This window comes from Dermacentor variabilis, chromosome 2 (genome assembly GCF_050947875.1).
Source record: "Dermacentor variabilis isolate Ectoservices chromosome 2, ASM5094787v1, whole genome shotgun sequence".
NCBI lineage: Eukaryota > Metazoa > Arthropoda > Arachnida > Ixodida > Ixodidae > Dermacentor > Dermacentor variabilis.
The window spans coordinates 79,264,251-79,285,585 of NC_134569.1; the positions used below are offsets into that span (position 1 = coordinate 79,264,251).

Here is a 21,335-nt window from a genome sequence, read left to right on the forward strand (position 1 = left end):
AGCATTGCCGAAGCTCGCGTTTTCGTGTGTTTTGCTCGACACGCGGGCGACGCCGTGTACCTTCGCAGGGCTAACACACGCGAAGGCGAAATGTCGTGCGGCCTTCACATTTCCATCGTGCCGTGGGATAGCGGAGCAGTTTAGGAGGAGGTTCGCGGTCATTCGTCTTGGACGAACGGCGCGCAATCGGCAATCCATCCGCGCGTGCTTTAGCGCTCCGATCAAGTACATAGCCGACAGCCATGCGTGCGAGAATGCAGCAGGCGAGTTGGGTCCATGCGGACGTCAAACCCAATGGGTGCGCAACGCGGAAGATTCACCAACGGTAAAAAGCGCGCACTGTTGAACCGGTTCTATAGGATCGGAAAGCCAAACTGCTTCGTTGCCCCCCCGCGAGACGCCACGGCCCGTCAAAGGCTGCGCGAAGCGTGACGGCGACGCGGCGTTAACAGGCACGAAACGAGTCGATAAACTGCGACGGCGAACATTCATCAAATACGAGTCTTCGAGCGGCGGGCGCTCGCTCTAGGTGAGACGAGGAACGCCAACCGCTCGGCCGCCGTCCTGTGCCTAACCAGGCGGCGGAACACACGCATAAATACGGCTGCTTATAAAAGATGGCACGAAGAGGCGGCCAATCGAGGGTAAGCTAGTCATATACGTGCACACACCGTGTCATTACTCGACTCACGAGAGACTCGAGAAACGGGCTGCCGCGGCGCGACGCCGGTTCCTCGCCTAAGAAACGCACCCGACCTCTCTTTGGTTTGAGCGAACCTCCTCGCCGCGAGGCACGCGGCGTGTGTTCAGCGCCAAATTCGGTGGCAGGTGAGTATCTAACGCGGCGCGCAAACACTGTGCTCTGTAGGAGCTATAAAAGGGCAAGCAGGTTACAGATTCGCCCGATGCACGTTAGGTAGGACCGGCGAAACTGTCGGTCATCGTCATGTCGTTACATGCACTAGATAGATAATCTTATATGCACCACCATTACATCCCCGATGCTTAAATGTGGGTCAAGGAAGAACAATGCGCATAGTTTCTTACTTCTTTTTGCGTAATCTGGAAAAGAGAGCACTCCGGCTTTTTGTGTTTTTAAGACTTACAGTCATATATATATTTTATTACAGGGCAAGACACATTACCTAAAGAGGCACATGATGCTTACCGATTGATAGTGGAGAAGACAAGGTCTATTGTTTCACACCATTCGGAGCAGTGCCGATATCCCCATTCCCGTCTCCCTTCATCTCATGCCTTGCTTCACGGCGATGCTGTTTTCCACGGAAATAGCACGGATATCGGCTTACGTGCACAGCATGGTTGATATTCACGCGTGACCTGTTCAATTCCGCGACCATTCCTAACATGCCGGGGAGGTTCATGGATTTATTCGTTCTGTCCGTCCAATTCCTGCTTCCTTGCAGCACTCGTGCCTCTTGCTTCGAACGATTTTCCGCGCCAAACTTGTCTTCCGTGCAATAGGAAACGTGACCCAAAGCGGAGTGCTTCGACCTCCCGCTGTAATCCACACTATCCGGCGGATGGCGATCATCAGAGCATCGTTGGCTACGCTGCCCCTTTCCATTCTTTTAAGCCTGCGTGCCGTTTCGCCCAGCGTCGGCTCGCGGTCGTCGTTTCGGCTCGCGCTGCACCTTTCTCTCCCGTCCCTCGTTCTCCTCTCTCACCGTAGACGACCCCCTCTGTAGCTGCAGAACCAGTCCGGCGCCCAAACTGGTCCTCCCCTCGATGCTGTGGCTTGCTCTCCTCCCGTCGCTGCTGGACACGCGAGAGCAGAGCAGAAGCTTAGTAAGGCCGAAGCGGGTCAGTGATGCCTCCGCCGGCAGAAAACCTAGCGCTGACCCCGTTTCGATATCCGCTGGACCGTCTCCAATCGCTGACCAGCCGAGCTACACAAGAAGAAGCCTTTCTTTCGCTTCCACTCCCCCCCCCCCCCCATAATGCTGCTATTCTTCGCTTACGCTTATTTCGACTTTATTTCCACCACTTCTTTTCTTCTTTCTTTTTTCATCGCGTCTGCCTATTTCTGCACAGGCATTCTTTGTGTGAGTTGTTGTGTTGGCCAATTCGTCCACTTCTTTTTTTTTTTTTTTTAGCGAGGCCATCCACCGCGCACATGTTTGAACGGCTGCACCAAGCCGCCAGGAAAAAAAATAAATCGAGGTAGATATAAGAATCAAATGGAAAAAAAAGGAGAGAAAGATTAAGGAGGCGTCATTTATGTTTTCGTCTCGGTTGTCCTATGTCCGGGTGATCCCCGAGTCGTTCTTGAGACGCAGTGACATATCTTTGCGTGCTCCATTTCATCGCCGCGGAGTAGGATGAGTGCTGATATTCCTCGTTTACCTGGAAGTAGGTCGCAAGCTCCGACTGAGGATAGTTAGACGACGAAACGAGATCTCTGTACAACACGGCAGACAAAAAGTCGTCGCACAATGAGCTTGGTGATTTCGCTGAATGATCAGTGGAGGCGAAATGCGAGAACCGGCCGGATTCTGTCAAGAGGCGACACCGTAACGAGAACCGTGGGAGCTTCATCATCGGTTTATCATCCACTGTTTTACCTGCTAGGCCCACGAACGCTGGTAACCGGAGCGCTCGTCTGTTACCTTTGAGTCAGGGTGCCTTATTCAGCTGCACTTATGAAACAACATAAAGATGCGTTTCATTTTACTAAGATAAGGAATTGTGTGATCTATGGAACGTATCTCGAAGAGGAAGATTAAAGCCACTCTTTTTCTTTTTTTTCCTTGCTAATGTTCGAGTGGAATGTCTCCGGGAGCTAAACCAACGATAGAAATAACAAAAAGTTTTAGTGGTAACTTTCCTTAGCGGCTAACGGTATACAACGCCAGTATACGATGAGACATCCGCGTGTTTCAGTGCACAGCTGGCAATCAGTGGCATGCCTTCCGCATTGTTCCGGTACAGCAGAGCGGGTCGATCATTGCTATCTGTATGCTGCACTCTATCTGATGAGGTGCACTACGCGCTGCCCTGAACAAAAACAAAACAATGAAAGCGGAGGGAAAGCTTCCATCGAAGGAGTAAGCTCTGATTAATCCTAGCCGCGGTAAAACGCAAGCTGGCTCTTGTGTTGCGCACTGCCAGATACTTGACAGTGTTCACATACCGGCATGCGAATGTGTGACGACGCGGGAAGAGCGTTCCCGGAGCAGGAAACGGGCAATCCGTCAAAGCGAGCTGAAGATGGCGCGGCGCTGGGCGCGTTCTCTGTATGCGGGAACGCGGCGGCGTGACAGGCAACGTGAGCAGTCTGACGAAGTGGTGCGTGCGCGTCGTTCTTCTTTTCTTTATCTGAAGCTTCTTTATCGCCACATCAACCTGCGGCACGTATACACAGCTTCGATCTCTTCTCCCAACCCCGCGCAGTGTTGGCGTCGGCGGCGCACCGACACACACATAGGAGAGATCGGCGGCGGCGCGGCTTTTGCCAGCGTGAACGCACACGCACGTACGGAGGAGCGAAAAGATCACGCATGTTTGCCGGCCTTGCAGCACTGGAGGTGCGATGGACAGCGGCGAGGATCGCTTGCGGCCGTATATGTGTATATATATACTGCAGTTTCCTCTTCACGAAGACCGCGCTGCAGCTGACTGAACGGGCAACACGGAAACTCAGGCGAAGACGCACAACGGACGGCGCAGCGCTTGCGCTGGTCTGCTCAGATTAAGAAGAAGAAGAAGGCAAAGGAGTGAGAGGGGATGGGAAGTACCAATACGCATTGTCCAGAGCGGCGGCTTTATAACAGGCCAGGGCTTGCCGACCGAACAGACGAAAGAAGGGAATGGCGGCCCGGCACTTGCTGCATGCAAGAGCAGCACTTGCCACCGACGCCGTCGCCGGCGGCTACCTTGCGAAGGCGCAGGTATATATACACGACCAGGGCGACGATATAGTGTACGAGACGAGAGATTCGTCGCGCTTTCGAAACTCGCGCACGCGCGCCAGCCCCGCGGGCCCCGGCGGGAGCCGCCGGGCGCCCCGTTTGCCGCCGTGTCCTTAGGCCCGAAGCTGTCTTCAGGTTTGGCGAAGCCGCTAAGGTGCTCTTGATCCTGCCTTTTCATTTTATATGTCCTTTTTTTTGTTTGCCGCTGTATGTGTTCGTGTAGCGCGGCGGCGCGGCAGCTGCGCGAGGTGCGAACGAGACAGGGGGGCGGTGTGCCCTCGGGCGCCTTTCGTTATTACGACGCAGCAGTAGACCCGAAGGTGCGAAAAAGAAAAAAAAAAGAAAAAAAGATGAAAGTAAAGAAGTGCATAACTGTGCAAAGGACGGACGACGGCTATCGTGTCGGATCATCTGAACCGATTGTGCCCGGCTCCCGTGCGTAGCTACCTATATACCCTACATCTTATGCAGTTCCTCTTTTTACATCAAGCGCGGACTCGAGGAACCTTCATCTGCTCTTTTTCGTGCACCCCCTTTCGCTCCACCCCCCCCCCCCTCCCGCTTGACAGGCTCACAATTTCGTCGCCTCACGCGTACATTGTTTTTTTTTTTTTTTATCTATACTCCCCTCCTTTTCGCACCCACCTCGTATCGCGTGAGTTTGAGACACACGAGTGCATTCCGAGGAACTTGGACCTATTCGGGACGGACAGCGCATGGCTCATTCTGCGCGAAGGATGAGCAGATGCTATTACGCTAGACCTACATCGAGGAGAACGAGAGAGAGAGAGAGAGAGAGAGATGCCGAGGCCATTCTGGCGTAAACGCCAAGGCAGCGAATGCAGGACAAGCTGGGAGCCCTATAGCGCCAACGATGTCTGCGTGAATAACGGCCGTGCGGCATTTTGCCCGTCAGGTGAAGAAAAGCTACTGGACAACGTATAAGTACTTCGTGCATGTATAGCATCGTGAGAAGCGCGCTAGATATGTGAGATAAGGACAAATTGGATCATCACACCTCAGCGTGCTACTCTAGTGGGTTTGTTCGTTGATCACAAGGCAGCCAACTTGTTTATGCACCGTTGGTCAACAGCACGCTTCCGCCAACGGCATCCTTTCTTTAGCGGAGCGCTTTTCTGCCTGGAGCGTGTGCAAACAACATGATTGTAGTAAATATTGCCTTCGTTCTGTCTGAAGTACGAGGCCAAGAACGCATACTATGTATAAGCATGTAGACGTCGGAGGAACATCATTAGTTCGAGGCTTTGACTTAGACTAAAATCGTGAACGCGGAATTATATTTCATCCTGTGGGCGCTGTACAAAGCGGCGCGGTAGGCGTGACTGCCACGGAAAGATTGAACGGTCATTACACGCTCAGAAATATTGTTTTCTGTGCAGCAGAGGGAGATTTGAGATTCAAGTTGCTGTTCCCGTCCCTGGAAGAGGCACACTAACGATTGGTCCGTCGTGTGATTGTTCGCTTAGTAACGCCCGACGACATCCCGATTCCCAACGGTTCGAGTGCTCTTTGCACTTTGTACTAACACTTTGCAGCATATTCAGCGCGAGAAAGAGTCAAAAAGTGGTCGTACACTACGTTCTTATGATGCAAGCTCCTATTGAACTTTCAAATCCAAGCTCCCATGCTATAAATGTTGCGTGTGTGATGGGACAATAACCCCGATGAGGCATAGGCGCGCGAAGCCGTTTTCATATTACACCCTTGGCTCCTTAAGCAAACAGTCTGACTTCCCACAGCCGAAATTAACCGCATTCGGCGGTTAATTAGGTTAACTAGGCGAGGCAAACGTGAGACTTAAAAGGCACCTCCAATAAAGCGAACTAAACAATGCAGAAAATACCACATATAATAGCCGTCACGACACTAGACTGATGTTCTGATAGTTACGAACAAGCATGTGCTGTTGACATACACCCAAACGCGAACGAGTCAAGATGAACTGGGGCCCTCGTTTGCACTTTCCTATCGGCAAGATTTAGAATTGGAGGGCGCATGTCGGGTCCGCAGCCTTGTCTATTCACTGAGCACGCAGTGACATCGTATCGCACTCACAAACTAAACAAGTACAGCCCTTGGCAAAAGTATACAGGATGCCCCGCGCCTTCATCATTCTGCTCTGTGCTGCGGTTCCCGTGGCGCTCCTGACACTCCACACCGCTGGTACAGCGAGTACGAGAGTCCTTTTCGTTCCCCAGAGCGTTGAAACTTTTGGAATACCACAGAGAACTACTTTGCAAAACATGTAGTCAGCGTGGCGGTCGTAGGCAACGTAGCTCGTATGCTTCCGATAAAGACTGCACATGTTAAACTCCGTTTGCGTTTCAGTTTAAGTTGACAGTATACATGCAGGCAGCGCCTCGTGTAAAGCACCGACAGCGCGTGAAACGACGGTTTGCACAGAAAATGAAAATGTGTATTCACAGCTTAACGCCGACAGAAATGTCCTGCGGTCGCACGTCTGGGCTCCTTCCTATACAGCCAAACCGCGCACCTTACACAAAGAGAGGACTGACCGGTGGTGAAGAGCACGATGGCCTTGAGGCAGCTGTATTCGGCGGCGTCCACGTGCAGTGCCTTGAGCTTCTCGACCTGCTCCTGGAAGATGCGGATGTGGTCCATGAAAGCCACCACGCGGTCTGCCGCCATGGGCGACGCGTGAAGACCCGCTGCCGCCAGTAAAGGCGCCACGTGCAGCGGCATAGAGCACTGCGACGCGTTCAGCACGAACAGCTCGCTCCAGACCAGCCGTAAGAGCGCCACCTGGTCCGTCACCTGCGACACACAGCGGCGACACATACAGCCCGTCAGAGGCAAAAAAAGACGCTGTGGAACGCTCAGGCCCGCCGTCCAAAGAAGGTGAGCGTACGGACAATGTGACGCGTCTAAAGTGAGCATTATTAATGCCCGTGAACAACAGAAACGCTGTGTCAAAGCTAACTCAAATGGACAGACAGATTCCTACGCGACTTGTTTGCGCAAGAAGATGTTGTGCGTGTTTATCTTGTTTTTCGAATCCTATAGTTTGCAGATCCAAATTCACGTAGGAACCAATTCACTACAATATGGACGCGAAGGTCGCCCCCCCCCCCCCCCATTCCTTGTCGCTTTCTACATGGTGGTTCGAATTCTAGGAACTGCACTACCGAAATGTGTGCCTCTTTACTGAGAATGAAAGCATTTCCTCTCGTGTTGTCCTCAGATGTCCTTCTGGGCGTCGGCAACTTTCCATCGCTATAACTCTTCCAGAGGCTGGCGTGCTTTATCTAGAATCTAGTTAAGGTCGCGCAACATCCGTGAAATTCAGCTCCTCGCTAAAGGTATATCACGTTCGACATCGCCCTTGTCATGGACAAGCGTCTTTCCTTGGCGCTCAAAGGACTGAAAGAACAGTTCATCTCTCGTGAGATGAATTCGACACTGTGTTTTCCAGGCCGAATAAAGAGCAATAACCTGATTACGCACTTGGTCAGTTTGGGACCCGCGGTAAAATTAAGTGTTTTTCTCTGGTCTTTATCAAGACGCCCTAAGGTATTGTCTTAGCCAGGATGGTACGTGTGAGCGCGCCCTACGTGCGCCTTCGAAGCACGCTCACAAGATAGCGCACGGGCGTTTCATTGCAACATGTGCTTCGCTGACTGCAATTAACGGAGTACAGCTGTGCGGTTTTGGCGTGAACACCAAGAAGCGCAGACGTCCTGGCACCTACACTGTAAAGGCGGCCTCGTTTCGCGAAGTGGAAACTCTACTAGGCCGTCATGATGTAGTCCAGGCACCGGACTATAGGAATAGCTTAAACGAACCCTTCAGGAAGGCCTTACTTAAATGAGACTGAAGTCATAAAATGAGAACTATAAGGTAGACGGTCACAGAACGCACGCACCGTGCGACACAATTTCGTGACAGGTTTCTGTTTATATAGGGCCCGTAGATGGCGCCACCGATCGGATACATTAATAAAACGCAATAAATACTTTAGCATAAGAGACTGCCTCCGCAATAGCTCCGACTTATTTTCTGTGCCCCGAGGCGCGCGGTGAAGGAGACACAGAAGTACACCTAAATAACAACGTCATCCAAACTTGGCAGGCAAGTTGAAAGCCGCGCGAAAAGGGCCGGTCAAAAAGGAAATGCTCCTCTCGAGGCGAAGCGAATGTTGCCAGCTAAACAAGTCGCCAAATCAGTTCTGTTTTGTCGCTTCTTTCTTGCCACGCTTCTGTATGTGAGTTCTTTCCTTCTTTTTTTCTTCTTTTTGTTTTCTTCAAAGGCGCCGACAGACTCTCACGTACACAGCCATGGCGCGATCTATAAAGGGGAAGCGGCAAAATTGCGCGGGTGCGTGTCGAATCAGCCGAATAAGAGGACGAACTGGCGTTCACGACGATTACCCATTGGCGCTGGACGTTCCCGAGATAACTCGGGACAGCGCAGAAAAAGAGCCCATCGGATGCCGTGAAATTAGCTGTTACACGCGCCTCGTGCACTGCCACGCCATGCTCGCAAATTCGCGCGAGGCCAGCACGTCGTTCGTCTTTCCTTCCTTTCTTCCCCCCCCCCCCCCTTGTCACTCGTCCACGTATGCGGAGACGACAGGCATGTGTCTCCTACAAACACGCACAAAAACGCGAGCGAGGGATGCAGTTCGTGAAGAAGAGAACGCGTGAGATGTGACAGACTCCACCGCGAGCTAGCGCCATGTGCCCACGTATACATACGCCTTCAAGCAAGACGCCAAGCCGGGCGGTATTGAGACGTCGTGGACGAAAATGGAAGACGCGAAACGTCAGTACACCGCGTCGGACGAACGGCATCACGTGCATCGCGACGGCACAGCGCTGCGAATGCACGTCGATCACGGCGACGCGGCCTAAACGCTCCTAATTGCGGCGATGGACAGAAGCCGCGTAGCTGGTGGTCGGTCCTTCCTTCAGTTTTCTTGACACGCACACGCACGGGTCAGAAGATTGGCTAAAACGAGTCGTCTGTCCCGCCTGTGAACTACGTCTTCATTGGCTTCACGGTCTTGACATTCGGTGCACGCACATTCCGCTATGAACAAAAAAGTGCGTGGAGGAAGCAGGAGGACGACGATTGTGGAGGCGGTCGTCTGTGCAGGCGGCCACTTTTCTTATTTGCTTGTTTCTTTCTTTGCTTTCACCCCGGGTACGCAAGAGTTTTCCTTGTACAGCAGAAGAAATCAAAGACCGGAAACTAGGCCCTCAATGGCCATTATTTGTATATAACTAGATGCCTAGCCAATTACACGAAATTACGTCACTTAGAGTATAAAAATAAAACATCGCAGAGGTCTGCACGAATACAAGGGGTCACAAGAAACAATGGGAGTTTTTACTTCCTTAAGAACACTCACGCAAGTGAAAAACACCGACAGCTGCTCACATAAGAAGATAGTGAGTGAAGCAGTTGAAAGCAACCGATTTTGCTTTGAGAAGCACGCGTTGTAAGAGGAAAGATCAATGAAATATAGTTTGCATAATGACGAGAAGGGCCAGCAGCAGCTTCCAAATTTGACATCTATAAATTTCCGCCTGTATTGTTAAGCTCTATTTGCATACCTTTTGACTTCTGTGTTGCTTCTGTAACCATCTTGCTTATAGTTTAATAAATGAGGGTACGAATTCTTCCCGAACCTTTCGACACCATTTCTTTATGTCATGCATACCAGGAAGGCTACAAGCGACAAGGGCGTGTAACGAACGTCGAAACAGAGGAACCATTATGTATAGAGCATTGACAATGCCGCGGCAAGCTTTTTCCGGTGTGCCAAAGCTTGAGGTCCCAAAGTTGAAATTACAGGCAACTTTTGTTGTACGAGCGGACGAAAGGCTGCTGTAACGGAACGACACAAGGCGAAACTATTTCGGGGCTTCTGCCTCAGCTGTATCCAACAGCTATAAGCTGGATTCAAGCCTGAAGAAGCGGCTCGTAGATAAGGCTATATAGTTTGAAGGACAAATAACAAAAAAGACTACGGCGCGTTTCATCGCATGGCTTCAGTGGCGGTGCTCTTTAAATACTAATACGTTCAGGTCACAGTTTCGAGACACACGACAGCAATACATGACTCTGGCTATACTCTATTTCAAAATGACGTGGAACAAAATGACATGGAACGACGTGAAGTGGAAACTACAAAACGTGCTCTGGCGTTCGAGACTGACCATATACGGCGCTCTGATCGGAGTGACATGCGGCGTACGTAGAGACACACGCGTTCGTACACTCGCACTCCTCAATGGCTCACGCCAGTTGCTTCCACTGCAGTGCCACGCTGTTCCTCGAACCACACTTAACGCGAATCTCGGCAAAACCTCACGGCACTTGCATTACCCTTCGCCGTTCACGTGGCACCAGAGCACCTCAGCCGTGACATACAACGTCGCTAGCGTATGCAACACAGATACAATGACTCACCTGCAGGTCCGGGAAGAAGGGGATGTTGCGAGCCCACTCGACAGCGCTGAAGAGCAACCTGGCGGCCAGCTCGCAGATGTTGTCGATGCCCATGATGTTGTTCGGCTGCATGCACTGCGCGTACCGGCTCGGGGGATACGGCTCGGCGCGCAGTAGCAGCGAGATGAAGCTGGACAGGTACGAGTGGCCGTTGAGCGCCGCCGCGGCCGCCGCGTCGCCGTTGCTCAGCGACATCTGACCCGGCAGGCCACCATGCTGCGTCGGCGGCACCCGGCCCCGCTGCACGGCTGCGAGAGGACACAGCGTGCACGCGGGCGAACTCGTCACTACGGCGTTGGCCGACGTCAGAGGCGTCGACGACGACGTCGACGGCACTAGCCGTTCCACGGACAGCGCGTTGGACGCCGGATTGACGGGCATGGCGTGGCGGGGGCCTGCCCTTCGGCACTGTGGTAAGACTTCAGACGGGCCCACAGGGAGCCTGAGACATGCTACGAAGTGCCGATCTCGGTCGCAGTGGTGCGAATGTGCTTTAGACTGTACGCGGTTTGTCGTCAACTGCTTCCAGAAGTGCGCGGAGCTTTTGCTGTGCAGTCTGGGCAAAACACGCGCATCACGTAAGAAAGCGACCGTTTGCACAGTTGCGTGACTTAAGCTAGAGTAAGGCAGCGACACTCAGCAGTCTTGATACCCTGTTAAACACATGCACTCTTGTCAACTGCGTCTATGGTATGCGTATAAGGTACGCAGTGTGAATATTCATTAACCGTAACAATTTCTTTTTAATCAAGCAAAGTTGCACAGCCAAGCGCACCAGACAATGTATTGTCGCCTCTGGCAGGTTACGCAACGCTAAGAGACATTACGTAGCGCAACGGAGTTGAAATCACTGTAAAACTGTAACTACGAGTACATTCTGGCAGTCGAAGAAACGGAATCGGTATAAGTCTCATTCATTCATTCATTCCGCCGCTTTTCATGATTTCCTGAAGCGCTTTCCCACGCGCAATGACGGCAACGGGCAACAGGAACACAGGCTAAAATGGCGACGCTCGAAGTTGTCCCTGCAATAATGACGTGAGAAATTCCACTTCGGTGGCTGTGCATTGCCGCCGTTGTACTACTCTCGCACAAGGAAGAGCGGCGAGGCCAAAATTAGTCCCTCGCGGCAACTCTCGTATGACAGGGATGGAGGATCTGTAAGATAGCGGAATATGCCTCGCGGAGACCACTTTCGCACGAGGACCTTGGTACAAGGACAACAGCGCAGGCGTTATCACGTCGCGGCTGTTGACCCCTAGCTAAGATAGGCAGAAGCCAGATGCACGGGAGGCGCCCGCCTATATCCACCCTCCCCAAGTATCGAAAGACGTTCTGCAGCCGCGCCCGGCCCTGCCAGCGGTGGTTGGTGTCGGTGGACAGCAGACACGATTCATGAGCGAGCCCGCTCGGCGCGCGAGCAAGTAACTTTACACGACTGCTCGCGGGCGCCGCTGTGGCATCAACGCCGTGGCCGCGAAACGCGCCGGCCTGATAAGCAACAACTTACCAGCGCGCCTCGACAAGTGGCATCTGCCACGGCTCTACGGTTCGCGCGGCGAAGCCGTCGTAAAAGAGTACCCCCACTAGTCTATGACGCAGGGGCCCGTTCGACGAAGATGCGCGCATGGAAATCGAGTGGGGCGCATGTTTTACGAGCTACTGGAAAGACACAGGGCGCTGTCTTATTAACCGCGCCGCTTTTTCTTGCACGTGCCGACGACCGTAACTTAGGAACACACCATTCTATCGAAAGGCGAATTACAGGACTCGTACGGATAACCAGAAGAGCTGCCTTTCGTGAACGGCAAGCGGCCACGGTCATTTACAAAGTTCGTGATGATGGCGCAAGTAGGACTTGATGCGACAGCAGTCTCAGCGCCACGCCATTTGAGGAAGATGATAAGGCGGCGTGCCAACCGAGCGAACGAGGGCTGCCTGCCCGGCTCAAAAGGAGAAAGCGCGCCGCTCCAGCGCTAGCTCCGTTTAGACCGTTCCGAAGCGACGCGAACCGCTGAACGTCTCTAAAACTAGAACCGCAATGGATGGTGCCAAAGCTGCGGGCGGCGTGGAGAGATCAAAGCGTAGCTCCAGTCCAAATGTCAGCAGCAGCATTCAGAAGCGCCAAAGAAATAACAAAGCAAGGAGAGATGTACGCCTCACGAAACACACTGATCACATCAACACGTTTCGCCGCGGAGTGACAGCTGTCCCAATGGCGCTTCAGAGTGACGGGGAGGATTTCGACGAGGAAACGTCGCTTCGGGAAACACCGCACGTCAAAAGCCGTGATGCGGCCGTCCCGTCTTTGCTGCTGCAGTGGTGCGTGCTGAGCCTCTCGATGGCGCGCCGGCAACGCTGAGGTTTAGTAGAACGACTGAGCGGCGGCTGCGACGCCTACGACGACGACACGGGCGCGGACAAGCCGCGATGTCATGGCCGGCGGTGCGCGCACAAAGAACAACAATCCAGGGGCGCGTGCGTGGGTGTCGACGGCCAGCGCGAGGCTGCGGTGCGCGCACGCACGCTCCTGCTGACGACGGTCGGCGCCGGAGTTCGGCAGCGTGCCTTGAACGCCGGCTCCGGACTCGGGCTTCTCGGGGTTTGGGCTCTCCGCGCGAGATCCGGAAAAATCGAACCGCGGTTGCTTTCGGAGAGGAAAGGGGGGAGAAAAAAATCGGGCCGAGCGGTGTCGAAGAGGAGAGGAGAAGGCGGTCCTGTGCCCTCCTTCTCATAGACTGGCGCTCCCCCTTCTCTCGCTCTCCGCCTCGGAGTCCGAGTCCTTCCCTCTGCTCCATACTCGTGGTTCAATTCCGGCGTTCTCTTTCTCCCAATTTCATCCTTGCCACCCTTTTCTCCCTTCGAGTGCCCCTTCTCCCTTTCGTTCTCCCTGCCGGAGAGAGCTCTCTTGGCGGCGGCGGGGGATGGCTACCCTATGGCGCTGCTCGCGGCCTCGTTGGTGGGTGGACACTGGCTCCCTCCAGGACGCGCGAGGGAGGGCCGACGACGGCACTTGTTGATACAGTTCGAGCAGTTTCTCCCGGGAAACGCATGCGCTCGGAAGCGCTCCACGTGGAGAGCGGGTCGGTGGGTGGGTGGAGGAGTCCGTTGTCCGCTCCTCTTTCGTAACAATGGCGCTGCCGCTTCAGAAAGCACCGGTCGCTAGGAGCCCGATGGCGCAGTTATACGCTCCCGCTCCTTGTCAAGACGTTATGTCTCATCAGCGACGCGGCGTTAATTTGCTGGAGGCGCTGAACCGCGGGTCGAAGGAGTTACAGTGGGCCCATGGCTCGAAACTTCTGGCGATAAGCACTACATATATGCAAGCAGTCTACTGCGCTGTATTAATGAGTTCGAGCTAAGATCATTCTGCGCCCTTTCAGTTGCCTCGTAGGGGTTCTTGTAGTTACGTCTTCCCGGGACACCTACTAAATCTCACGTCCGGCGTGTGCAGTGGTTGTTTAGAAACGTGTGTGTTTGATGTGTCGTGTAGTTCTTGGGTAACAAACATCTCGTTTATATTGTCTAGATACGTCGAACTAATGAAAGCCGCATGTGTACTAATGTGGCCTGATATGTGGTTTTCTTTTTTTTAGTTTTCAGATCACCACATAAAGCTGACGTCATCTGCGCCGTTGCTTCGCATTAAGGCCATACGGAAATGACAATTCGGAAAGTGATACACTTCTACCGATCCCTTAGCTACACTTGTACTGTTAAATTATACTTAGGAGTTAGATACAGACACAGATATATCCGGAATGGTTTAGAATATATAAATGTTTTCGTGCACAATTACAATGTCGATGATGACTAGTTTTCGGAGAATCTGTCACAACTTCGTTTTTTCTTTCGTTTTTTTTTTATGGATGTGGCGGAAAGCATCGCAGCCTGCCGCAAAGGCAGAACGTACCTTCAGATAGCACCACGGTACGCTCTTCGATCAGCCCTAGCAGGGACGACCTAGCACCACTTTCTATTGGTACCGAGCACGCGAAGCTGTTCCTGCAGTGCGGTGTCGCTACCCTGGATTTCGTCCACGAGTGATCTGCAAAGACAATGGGCCTCGCTGTAGACTTCGCGCGGAAAACTTAGATAGCGCTCCTATACCTATATAGACATAGCGGCCCTATATTGCAAAGCCTGTAACGCGTGACACGGATGTTTTCACGAAATCAAGCTGCGTTTGTTCTTGCCGGCTCCTTACCTAACAACATTGGACACAAGTCAGTACAAAGGTACTAACGCTGTCGAAGTACTGTGAATGGCAAACTGTAAAATGGAGCGAACGCTCACGAATTAAACACCACGGATTATTTTTCTATTTCTTTTTCGTTCGCTTTCAATGTCGCGCATGCCTAGGTAGCAGACAGCGCCTATGCTCAGCCCGCGTCCCTGAATCAGTGATGTATAAGCACTTTAGATGAGGGATCAGATTCATAAACTTGCACTGGACGCGACTGTGGAGTGGTCGTCGTCTATTATATTATATGACACCACGATCAAGGTGATAACGAAGTGATAGTCGGCACTTCGGCGAATCACGAAGTACAAGTACCTCAGAGAATTTTTGCGCGTGTGAATCGTAATGTATAACAAGGTCAGGAGCGGAGGAATGAGCTTGAGTTGAGGAACAGCATTGGCTTGTGAAGCAACTGGGAGCGACGAGATATTCGACTGTACTGCACCAACGTCGGAACAAATCGCGTCCCATTTTAAGTTTCTCGCCAGTGGAATAGAGTTTAGCGGTCTGGTATAGTTGTCGAACACGACTCCCAAAGGCAGATCTTTCATGTTCGTCTAATCTGAGGAACGTCAAACATTTTACCCAAATTAAGGGGAACAAAATAACGCGTCCAGGCTTTAACGGTCTGATGCAAATACAATAGGATTAGTTCAACACTCATTCAATGTACTGGAGGTGGAATGCCTTTTTGCCTGGTTTGCCCAGCTTATCTGGTTGCGACATCTTGGGAGGTTTTGTTCAACTACAGAACACGTTAGAAACTGTTCGGTAGTGCACGGTTTTTCCTTGTATATTCAGGAATGAAATCGGAGATACGTTCGCGATGATTACGACTTTGCCGAAGCCTTTAGGCCAGCGGATAAAGCAGCGCCAAAACGTGGCAGCTAAGTGTAGTAAATGTTAAACGCGCTATGATTGAACACATCGTCCCAATAAGTCGTCACTGGCTTTGTTTCCATCTCCGGTTGTATCGAAGTAATACGTCTAAGTTAGTAAAGGCCTCTCACTATGCGTTCGCCGGCATTCGTTCAGTATTTTATCAATGTTGTCACCGAGCATCCTGGTGAAATCGCGCGGCTGAAGCCGGGTTTCCATGCGCCTGCTCCTGGGTTCCTGGTTTAAGACACTGATCATTTGCTTAAGCGACCCATGTATGTATGCGCACTGTACCCCGTGCAACTAAAACAGAAACGATCAAATCGATGTTCGTGAGTATACACCGACCACTTAATACGTCACTGTTCAATCTTTCTTTTCCTCTGAAGCATCCACGATTTCAGCAGGTGGCACTTTTCTTTTTTTGCCTCGCTCGCCATGTATCTTCATCTCGCAGCAGATAGTCTGCTAGCCACACAAATTGTCGGTGTCGGTGTAGGTAGTCTGCCTTACAGGGAAGCTTCCTTTGTCTTTTTAAGTGCATCGCGCGCGTGCGTCGTTCCATTCATAAGGCATAGCCATCATCATTTTACCGTCGCTAAGCGATGGCCAGGTGCGTCTGTATGAATGGCTGTTACGTCCGGCGCTTCCAATAGCGCGAGCTGCGAAGCCAGTCGGACCCCGGTGCCGTACAAGTCGCCGTAATTTTTTTTTCTTCCACAACAGCGACGTGGTCAGTACGCTTGTGTCGATGCAGAGTATTTGAAAACCATTGTACCAGCTCAGTAAACAATGAAACAGGCCATACAGCTTAAGCTGTTTGAAACGTTTCGCGGCGTTGCGCAAAGGCTGATGGCAAAAAAAAAAAAAACACAACCTAAAAAAATTATTTGTGCTTTTCTGTACGTTTTACATCCACATGGGAGTATAGTAGAATGCTTTTACAGTACACATGTCACGTAGCATATATGTCTCGAGAGTTCGGTAGCATCACTATTGCATGGTTTGTTTTGCAACACCACATCGAACGTGAATAGGTAAGTTATACACGGACGATTAATACAGCGGCTGTCGCAGCACCCGCATATTGAACGTCTTCTTGTGGGGACCACGGTGGCGCGAGCTTCAGCACGCTGCAAACGAGCACTAGCTTCAACTTAGTACTGTACATCGAAGTCGAATCCCGCAGTCCGTTCCGTTTTCGGCAACTGTTTCCGATGCTGCAGCCTTGCTCCTGCATTTTTGATTTCCCTTGCCACGGAATGCAAAGGAATGTCTCTCCAGAATGTCTGGACAAAGCCATCAGCGGAATCTCCTGTGTACTTCGCACTATAGAGCGAGATATTGGGGCTGATTTGCAGCTGCGTACCGCGATGCAGATAGCGGTATGGGGCCGCCAGTTCCTTTTAAATCCATTTAGTTTAATGTCGGCGTGGAATAATTACACGCACTTAAATTGCGCCAGAGGAGAGTATATAGGTCAGTGAAATGGTCATGATGTTCCACTGCGTAAATTCCACTTTCTCTGGGTTTTTAGCCCCCGTACGTTGTAGGAATATCTTACTCATTGCTTGTCAAGATTACATGTAACCTTGTAATAGAGGCAGGTATCGGCGGCTTTTGTAGATTGTAATTTTGCGCGCGTCACGTTCTTGATTCGTAATGCAAACTGCGGTGGCGATCACTGTCTTATTCGCTGAATGCAAACGCTTATAACGCTTAAAAACGATAGAGACTGGCTGCACAGACGTATATAAAATGAAAGGTGTGAAACGTATATGAAAGGTGTGAAAAAAAAATAATGATAAACTGTCGTTTATGATTTACCGCGAGGAAGACGCAAGTGACTCTTCGCTGGCAACTGATATGACATCCGGCGAATTAAATTACTCAAACTTATTATATATCTTTTTTTTATTTAGCGCGATACCGCTCTTATGCCCTTCGAACGCTTGTGTCGAAGTTTTCAAGGCTGAAGCTGCTTTTAGGCGACAGCCCGGTACTGCGTAGAGCCTGCTCCGAAGTTCGAACACTTGCTCGCCAAGAAACGAATACGTTCCCTCCTAAGTTTATTTTGCATAACATAAACCCGATTCAGTTCCATACCTGCAACAGCAACGACCACTCCACTCCGATTTCACTCTGGGACTACAGACACCTACAAGAATTCCCGACTTATTGCGAACTCCATAATAGCAACCTCGTAATTCCCATTTACGTCACAACGCACAGACGACGCCGGGCATTACAAGGTGATGCATGATCAGCAAGCGCAACCCAAGACGCTGCGCACAGGTTAGGAACCTACTGATACACGTAAGAGGGGACCGGAACGCAACGGCTGTCGTAGAATGTAAACAGCGGACCCCGCCTTTTCTGCTTCCGGGAAGCATGTATTTCGTCGCTCCAACTTAAAAGAAAAGTCTAATCGAGAGACGGAGGCACAAATAGGCACACCAGGGCGTCCCACCCTACGAAGACAGACTGAAGGAGCGCTGAGTGAAGTAAGCTAGCGAGGTGCTCGTTGGGAGCGAGTAAAGCGCCCAAAGAAAGCGCGTCAGGTGGCTGCATGGGGAAGCGAGCGGTGCCACGTATGTGGTGTACGCCGCGGTGACGAAACGTGCGGAAAGTGGAAGTTGTCGGGGTCAGCCGCCCCGGTGACACCACGGACAAGGGGGGGAGGGGGGGAAGTGACGGCTTCGCTGTCTCCTCTCCTCGATAAAACGAGCGAGTATAGTAAGAGCAAGCCAGCAAGGAAGGCAAGCCGCCGCCTCCCAGGCCAAACGAAGTCCCGCGGGGGGGAAAGAAAAGAGAGGAAAAGTGCCCCGAACCGGGCCGCCCGCCGCCATGCCGACCGACCCTGTTTGCGTTCAGATAGGAAGGGACCAAGGTTAACGGCTGGCAGGGACAAAGGCGACTCCGGGGGTCGCTGACTCCCGGACTGGTGGTGGTGGCGGTGGTGGTGCAGAGGAAAGGAAGGGGGGAGGGTGTGGGGGGGCATTCCAAGCCAACGCCGTCATTACGGCCGTCTGATAGCCGGGCGTCGTCGACGGTCGCTGCTGCGAAGCCCATGTGCCGCTTTTTGGCGATGTTTCGCTTGAAACCGCGCCTGCTTGCTCGAGCGAATGCGAGCAGGACGGTGAAGGGGGCACAGCGCACGTGTCACGAGCGGAGGCGAGGGCGCGCGCATTCACGCACTTCGCCGGAACCCTCTCCCGCCGAGCGCACAAGTGTACTATGCGGATGTAAACCCAGTAAAGGAAGTGTCACGCCCAGTCAATGCTTTCCTACGCGACGATGTCTCACTGGACGCTCGGTGACGTGCCTCCGCGAAATGGGAGCTCAGACGCAGACACTGCCCTGCTAGGCTAAACCCTAGACATGCGTGCAAGAAAACGCGCTGCACAGACCAGTCAGTCAGCCAGCGTCAAACATAAGACGAACTGGAACGAAGGCGCTGCCAGTGGACGAGGTGTTTGATACATTCGGTTATGTCCGGCGATATGAAAGATAAATAGAGCTTCTCCCTTCCCTGTTTCTCTCCTGTACGCTTTTGACAAGTTGACACTCGCGACAGCGCAACCCGAGGAGGCCGGTTTGTTATCTCCGCCGAGTGCAAGCAACAAAGATTCCGCAGATTCGTGGCCCTCGAGGAAGTGAAGAGAAATGTCGAGCGGCTTCGCAAACACCAACAAGCAGCGCCGCGGCTGCAAAGCCGGTTGCGTGTAGACATCAAGAACGCAAGCAGATGCCTTATCGTAAAATGTGCGCGGTGTGACGATATATGCAGTGGTTGCACCGTTCTGGTTGGTCTCACGACTACACACACACACACACACACACCACACACACACACACACACACACACACACACACACACACACACACACACACACACACACACACACACACACAAACACACACACACATATATATATATATATATATATATATATATATATATATATATATATATATATATATATATATATATATATACCAGTACATATTGTTACCACGCACAACCAGAGACGAAGCTGGGACAGTACAGAAGACGATGACGCTTGCGGACTGGCCTCCATCCTGTATGCCAGTGCACGCTTTGTAAATACCGTGTAAATATCTTTTAAACTTCTCTTCTCTCCGCTATACGCATGCGGCAAAATATCCGAAACGTTCAGCCTTCGCCCTGAGTGACGTAGACGCCCAGGGCAAGGGACAAGCTGCCGCTGCATGGTCACTGCATGGGACACAGACACAGTGGAAGAAATGGCGATTCACGTGCACTGACTCAGCCGTGATAATCAGCGACCCCCAAGCGGCGTGTCGCAATTACCAAAAAAGGAAAAAATCTCAAAATAAACCCTGAGCATCCTTACTGAAACCAGTAACCGAAGAAGAGGACATCTTCCAGAGACCTACATCATCTGGACCCCGGGGCACGAGTCCCTGTCGGGGAACGAAGCGGCTCACGCCGCAGCCTGACAGTATGCAAGCCGGGCTTTCTTGCCAGAGGGGACCAGAAAGGCGACGAGGCAGGCGGACATGCCGAAGAAATACACCACTATACTACAGCACCATAGACTCGAACGCAGCATGTCACCCCTACCTCACCTGAAACTCAAGAGAGAAGGCAGAATTTTAAGAAGACTGCAAAGGAACTCCTATGTTAACGGTATCCTATTGCATAGGATATCTCCAATGCAATTCCCGTATACCTCTGCAAGTTTTGCTGAGTTCCGATCGCACCCTGCGCCACACGGTATAATGGAAACTTTGGGGCCCACGGGACCCCCTCAAAAACCAAAGATGCCAGATGAACAGACAGCCGATTCAGACAAGACGGAAGAGGACAAGAAAGAACTGTGGGTGGCTATGATGTCTTGCCCAGGGCTTGATGACCAGCGAACGTTAGTGGACCGGGCCAGGATGGCAGCGAGAGCTCACGGATGCCTGGAATGAGGAAGGAAGCCGCCCACCCGAGGGGGAGAAGAGATCTGTCTGTCTATCGCTAGTTCCAAAATAAACATATATGCGCATATATATATATATTCCTGATTTTTTCAAAGCCTTCTCTCTCTCTCATCCGTCGCATCCCCTTGCCCCTCCCTCAGTACAGGGTAGCCAACCGGAGACAATATCTGGTTAACGTCTCTCTCTCTCTCTCTCTCTCTCTCTCTCTATATATATATATATATATATATATATATATATATATATATATATATATATATATATTGACACGTGAACGCGTTTATCTTTTACGGGTGAGCGCTTTTCACCGTCTAACAAATGATGTCGCTCAGCGCAGGACGCACCTGCATGTATCAGAAGTTCCTGGTATGTTATCGATGGTTCTATCTGCTGCCTGTTGTCGCTGAACCTTGTGTAATCTCAAGAACAGGCTACATTTCGCTTTGCCCGGCGGACCCTCCCCCGCGGGGCCTGGAGCACCTGACATCGCGGGAGTACTGGGAGACCGTGCTCCGCTCTGAGGACCCGGCAACGCAGACCATCGCGACCAGCCGGGCTGCCAGTGTTATGGACCTACGGAACATAAACACTTGAGTAGAGTACGGTCGTGCGGGGGCCCAGGGGCCTACGTGGCCCGAACACCTCTGTTTAAATAAAGTTTTTAACAACAACAACAGGCTACACTCAAAGAAGGGCGACAGTGGCAAACACATTCGGCGATCGTCGAAAATCTAATCAGCGGGTCAATCGCGTCAGCTTTTGTATATGAGCCATCGAACGTTCCAGAGTAACCGCTGGTGCCCGCATGTCTT

The 21,335-nt window shown here is 51.8% G+C and overlaps 1 protein-coding gene across 2 annotated transcripts in view; it reads right to left on the reverse strand.

Annotated features, from left to right (window-relative positions):
- The window catches only part of svp (COUP transcription factor 2), a gene marked incomplete at its 3' end in the record, with an annotated part of 154,949 nt that overhangs the window by 110,276 nt on the left and 23,338 nt on the right, over positions 1-21,335 (reverse strand). Inside the window, 3 exon segments of one of the 2 annotated variants that reach the window (XM_075681055.1) lie at positions 6,470-6,728; positions 10,389-10,675; positions 14,341-14,475. In XM_075681055.1, coding sequence (XP_075537170.1) covers positions 6,470-6,728; positions 10,389-10,675; positions 14,341-14,475 — 681 coding nt within the window. 2 annotated transcript variants of the gene reach the window in all.